The sequence below is a fragment of the Plasmodium gaboni genome, chromosome 12 (assembly GCF_001602025.1).
Source record: "Plasmodium gaboni strain SY75 chromosome 12, whole genome shotgun sequence".
Classification (NCBI taxonomy): domain Eukaryota; phylum Apicomplexa; class Aconoidasida; order Haemosporida; family Plasmodiidae; genus Plasmodium; species Plasmodium gaboni.
In genome coordinates this window covers 1,832,943-1,839,858 of record NC_031492.1, presented here as the reverse complement: position 1 = coordinate 1,839,858, position 6,916 = coordinate 1,832,943, and the positions used below count along the sequence as shown (strand labels likewise).

Below are 6,916 nucleotides of genomic sequence, written 5' to 3'. Positions count from 1 at the left end.
AATAAAATGAAATTAACAACACTAATAATAAATAAATATATATATTTAAAAAACAGTAATAATAATAATAAATTAATTTTAAAATAAATAAATATTCCAAATAAAAAAAAAAATATTTAAAAAGAAAAAAAAATAAAATAATAAATAAAATAAAATAAAATAAAACAATAAAAAAACAAAAGAACTACACCATATATAACCATATATAATAAAATACATATATAATATATATATACAACAGAACAATAATTTTAAAATTTCTTTAATAACTAGATTGGTTGAAATTAATTATTACCTAACAAAACTATTTTCTTAAATATACATTTTCAAAAAAAAAATATATATTATTAATGATACAAAAATTAAATATAATAATCATTTCATTGAAAAAAAAAAATAAAAAATAATAAAAAAATAATAAAAAAATAATAAAAAAATAATAAAAAATAATAATAAAAAAACAAAAAATTAATATAACAGTTGTAAATATATAAAACATGGATGCGTACATATGGAGCCATATAAAATTAATACAATATTATGAAATATATAACAATATTTATAAATATAGATTTTAAATAAATTTATATATATATATATATATATTATTTTTCATTTTAGTCTATCCCATAATATATACTTTTATTTTAATATCCTTTTTTTACAATCATTGGTAATAAAAAAAAAAAAAAAAAAATATAGGTGTATTAATAAAAAAAATAAACATGTTGAAAAATCAAATTATTTTTTGTATTTTTTCAAATTATTTTATACTTCAATTTTTTATTATTTTATATTTAAAAAAAAAAATAATAATTTCGTTTCGTTTTTTAGTTCTAATTGAATTTAATATTATAAATACGTATATGTATATATATATATATATATATATATGTTGAATAAAAAATATATATTATATAAAAATTTTCTCTTGAAAATCTTAAAGAACATATTTGGTTTTAAAAAATAATTTTTTTTTTCATTTTACCATCCATTCTCTGTATATTTTTATTAGATTGAATCAATAATATTTTTTATATAATATTCAACACATATATCCTGATTTTTAATTAAACCTTATTTCATAAGAATGATAGTGGCAAAATATAAAAAAACGTATATATAACATATATACATATATCAATTATAATAGCTTCTGTTCTATATATTAATAAATAGTAAACACATTATTTTGATTTCCTTTTACATAATCAAGGAAAAAGCGATATATAAATTTAATATGAAAAAAAAAAAATTATACAGATCCTGCTATAATATTATTAAATATAAAAGTTTTCTTTTTCCTTTTTAACATATATATATATATCATATGTTAATTCTTTTATATATTATAATATACTTATATTTTTTTTTTTTTAATATAACGAACACAAATAATATGCTTTTAAATAAATCCATACTTCATTATATTATATATATAATATATTTGCGCACAAATATATTTTTTTTCTTATCTGTTCATATTTTTTTTCCTCTTTATTTCTTTTTTATTTTTTTCATTTTATATTAATTTATTTTCCAAGATATATATACATAAAGAAAAATTATATTGAAACAATAAAAAAAAATTATACATATATATATATATATATATAATCATGTAAATTTTATTATATTATCTTCTTTTTTTCTATTTCTTCAAAATTCCTTTCTTATAAAAATTAAATGGTGTGTACTGAAAAAAAAATATAAAATATATAAAATTATAAAAATAAAATCAAACAATATAAAATGAAATAATAAAATTAAGTATTAATGTAATAACATTATATTCATAAATATTTAAAAATAACAATATTTATAAAATTAATAAAAACATATAAATAACGACTTCCATCATTTTTATAATATTTTTATGATTTATCAATATATGTAACATGTTTTTTTTTATAAGAATACTACGAAATAACAATAAATATTATCTCTATTATTTCATATGAAGAAGTATTATTAATTATTTCCTTGTCCGATTTTCATTTCAATTTACTACTTTTATAATGGACGCAAAAATATATTTTTATTTTCAAAAAAAAAAAAAAAAAAAGTTCGTACATATAATTATATTAATATGAAATTAATAAATAAAAATATGTTCATATAATAAACTTCATATTTAATTAAAATTAAAATAATTAACATTTCAATTTATAATATATGATTATATATAATATTTTACATATGATAATTTTGTAAACAATTTATGTATTTTATACATTAAAAATCATATAAATATATATGAAAAAATATATATATATATATATATATATATATTTATATTTATAATAACATTTAAATTATATTTTCAATTTTCCAAATTAATAATATATATATGTATTCTTAAATAATATATTGATAAATGGTATAGATATTATCCAAGAATTAATTTTGTGAAGTATATTTTCTTTTTTATAAGTTCTACAAAATTATCATATACATATTATTATATTATATTATATTATATGCATAACCTATATTCAGTTTTTTTATCTAGTTTTTAAACAAATTCTTCTATTTTATAAACCGTGAGTATTTTATTCCTATATTTTTATGATCCTATATATAACATAGAAAAATAACAGAATATTACAATAATATAAATGTAAATAAATAAATAAATAAATAAATATATATACATATAATTATATTTTCTTTAATTAATTTTATTATCCTTATAATAATGAATAAAACTATTAGTCCTCCTTCCAATTTTGTATATCCTTGTCTACAAGAATATAAAAAACAACATTATTTAGGGATGGAACATAAAATAAAAAAAGGACTATTTCAAAAATATAAAAAATGTTCATGGTTTTTTTGCATGGTACTTACTTTTCTCCTTTTATTTTGTATATTATGTCCTACTAAAAATGTAATTTTCAAAAAAAATTAATGATAAAATTTTAAAAAATAAAGAAAATATATACTGTAGTAATATTTAAATGTGAACATATACATGTAAATATATATATATATTTTTTTTTTTTATTTTTTTTTTTATTTTTGTGTAATATATAGGTTATCCTTAGACAATATACTAACAGAATATTTAATCAAAAAGGTATAAAGTATTCAAAATCTTCTAGAATTTTAGAAGAACGTGAATTTTTAATAACCAAAAATAAATCCCTATTAAACATTGATGAGAATATGAATCCACAAGACGAAGATCTAGATGAGAAAAAAAAGAAATTAGAAAAACGTATAAATGAAATATTAACAAAATGTAAAAATCGTCAAACAGACGAATATATATCACCTTTAATTAAATATGATATAATAAATGAACACAAAGAACAAACGAATATAGGATCATGTGTTCATCATTATAATGTTCAGAAGGAAAAATATGACTGTCATAATACTATTTCTCATAACATTAATTATTTTAATTATAATGAACAATTTAATCATTCAAATGATACTACGAATCTTAATCCTACTAATGACACTAATCAAATTAATAATTTAAATTACTCTCAATACAATAATAACCTTGATAATAATTCTGCATATGAACAGAACAAAGAAAAATCATTAGTAACATTTAATTCAACACAAATTCATAAGGCAAACCATGAGCAAACATATTTCTATCAATTACCAGAAGAACAACAATTTCAGATATCCACTTCCGATGAATATAAAAATATAAATTTCTATAATGAAGAATCCTTTAGAGCCTTATCAGATATGAATAAAACTAATAATAATATACCACAAGAATTTAAAGACTATATAGAATCTTATTTACAACAAAAATATCACATTATGACTAATGAGGAACTGGATACGATGAATAAATATAGAATAGAATATATTAAATACAAAACCCTATATGAATATTTAATTAAAAAAGCACAAAAAAAAAAATTACTTAAAGAAATAAAATTAACTTTAAAAGTAACCTTTATTATAATGTCCTTTCTTATTACACTCATAATATGTCCTACATGTGTCGTATCTCTTATATGTGTTTTAGCAGTTTGCACATATCTTTCTTTTTTATAAATATTTTTTATTTTTTCTATATATATATATATATATATATATATATGTGTGTGTGTAATAATTATATACACATATAAAACATTCTTTATATTATTTTTCTATATAAAGGCCAAATTTTTTAATTTATTTTAAAACAAAATATCACTAAATATATGTATATAAATATATATCCAAACTGGATTATATATACAAATTTATATTGTCATAATTATAACACATAAAAAAAAAAAAAAAATAACAATATAATATAATAATAATAAAATTAACCTTTTAAATAATATAAATATATATACATATATATATATATATATATATATATATATACATCACATTTACAGATGTATAATTATTCTTGTACTTTATAATGAATATTAATTTTAAATATAATCATTTTCATTAAATGGTACTTCAATTAATTCCTCCTTTTCTGCTATATTATTTGTTTTAGCAAATTGGAAATCTTCAGCATTTCCATTAAAATCAACTTCATCTTTATGCTTTTCTTTTCTAAATATAAATCCAACACTAGAACAAATAATCAAACCAACAACAAATCCTGAAGCATATTTAATCTTGGAATAATCAAAACCTTTATTAGAATAATTATTATAATTAAATCTATGTTTACCTTTATTCGAATTTTCCCTCCTATGTTCTTTTACTTTTACATATTCTTCATTTAATAATTGTCCTCTGTTTGTTTTATCATTTGGATGATCACTTTCTTTTTCTTTTTCATTTTTATTTTCAACTTCATGATGACTTAATGTGGTATCTTGGGAGCTACTTATATTTTTTTCATCCTCCACATTTACTTCATCTTCTTCTTCTTCTTCTTCATCTTCAATATCAAACTTACCATCACTAGATAAAGTAACTGGATGATTGCTATATAACTTACGATCTCTATACATTTCTAAATTCTTTGTTTTTCCATCTACAATTTTCAAAAAGTTTTCCATAGTACTTACAGATAATTTTATTTCATTAATTAAAGCATTTACATCGCTCAAATATTTTACAGCAATTTTATTTTTATTGTTATCAGTATTTACAGTTAATGTTTTATATACCTTATTCATTTCATCATGCTTATTTTGTACTCTTTTTAAGATATCATTTGTTAATAAGAACTCATTTTTATATTTATCTTTAACTGAAAATAAATTCTCAACCATATCATCGGTTATTGCATTATTTTGTTTCATTTTATTTATTTTATCCAATTCTATATCTAACTTTTTGGAGCATGTTTTAATACTATCATCAACTTGTTCTTTTCCCATAATTTCATTCATTATATTTTTTATATCATTCAAATAATTTTTAATTAAAACCAATTTTTCGCCTTCTGGTAAAAATTTAGAAAAATTAGATTTTATTGAATCTAAATGCATCCAAAAATTATCAATTACTTTTTTAATTTGATGATTATTATTTACAACATTATTATTTATCTTTATATTTCTTAATATTATATCGAGTTCTTTATTGGTATTATTTATATTTGTATTTATTTTATTCATATATTCATTTATATCATTTTTTAATTGATCAGTTTCATGTATCATTATATATTCAGTACTTTTAATATCATGAAAATTATTCATTAAATTATTTGATTTATTTCTTATGTGATATATATATTCTATATATATATTTAATTTTCTTCCTACATCATATTTTGCTTCTTCTAAATCATATAAATCACGCATATGAAATAAAATATTATCATACGCCTTATTAAACTCTTTAATATTCTCTAATGTAAATTTATTATTAATATTATTTAAAATGTTTTCTTTCTCTTCTATAATATTTTTTATACTATTCATTTTTTTTATATTGTCTGATAATTTCTGTCCTTGATATTTTACCACATCATTAAATGCTTTAGATATAGAAAAATATTTTTCAGATGATTTTTCAATTTCTTCTAATTTACTAAAAAATATTCTTAAATAAATATTTTCTAAATCCTTTTCTTTCGTATCTAACTCACTATAATTATTTAAAAGGTTTTCTTTATTATTTTTTATTAAATCAATTATATTATTATCATTATTATTATTATCTATTGATAATATTTTCGTCATATCATCAATTAATGATATAACAGTGGTTCCTTTCTCCTTTGAATCATTTATGTAATTCATTGTTTTCTCAACACTTCTTAAGGAATAACTATTTATATGATTTTTTTCAAAATGATTATTTATCTTATTAATCATTTTATTAATCATATTAAAATTCATTTTCATAGAATCTAAAAAGGACTGAGAAATTTGTTGTCTATCAAGGAATCTCTTTTTGTCAAAAGACATTTTAGTATTCACCTTTCCAATTAATGATGTATACCAAGATTCTTTACATTTATTTTGTCTCTTAATTAATTCTTCTAAAACAACATTTATTTCTTCCGCATCTTTTTCGGTATTACTAATACGCTCATTTATTTCATCATATGATTTCTTTATATCCTTTATAACCTTTTTAGAAGATTCTTCTTCAATTGTATTTTTCATTGTGTTTTGTAACTCATCTAAGGATTTTTTACAAGTATTCAAATCATCTTTTAATTTATTTGTGTTCAATTTATTTAAAATAGTCGTTTTATCTTCATTATAATTTTTATAATATTCTTTTAATTTATTATATTCATCTTTTTCCATTAGCATATGATAACTACTATCATCACACGTCATTTCTTTTACATTCTTAATTTTATTTAAAGATACATATATTTTATTTAAAACTGTACTTATTTTATTTCTAGAATCATTAATCATATTAGATAGACCAATCTTCATTGTAATATGAAAATGCACATTATTTATTTCTTCCATTATACTATTAATTTTTCTTTTCTTCTTTTCAACATCAAACG

General features: G+C 17.3%; 2 protein-coding genes across 2 annotated transcripts in view; one reads left to right on the top strand and one right to left on the bottom strand.

Annotated features, from left to right (window-relative positions):
* Positions 1–2,698: 2,698 nt before the first annotated feature.
* Positions 2,699–4,029, top strand: PGSY75_1252500 (putative exported protein; the record flags this gene model as incomplete). Its single annotated transcript, XM_018787077.1, has 2 exons — positions 2,699–2,890; positions 3,037–4,029. 2 exons carry the CDS (start codon positions 2,699–2,701, stop codon positions 4,027–4,029), a joined length of 1,185 nt encoding a protein of 394 aa, XP_018640942.1.
* Positions 4,030–4,406: 377 nt separating this feature from the next.
* PGSY75_1252400 (reticulocyte binding protein 3) overlaps positions 4,407–6,916 on the bottom strand; it is a gene marked incomplete at both ends in the record, with an annotated part of 8,623 nt that continues 6,113 nt past the window's right edge. The window contains one exon of the mRNA XM_018787076.1: positions 4,407–6,916. This exon is cut by the window's right edge and continues 5,937 nt beyond it. Within this exon, the coding sequence (XP_018640941.1) occupies positions 4,407–6,916 (2,510 nt within the window).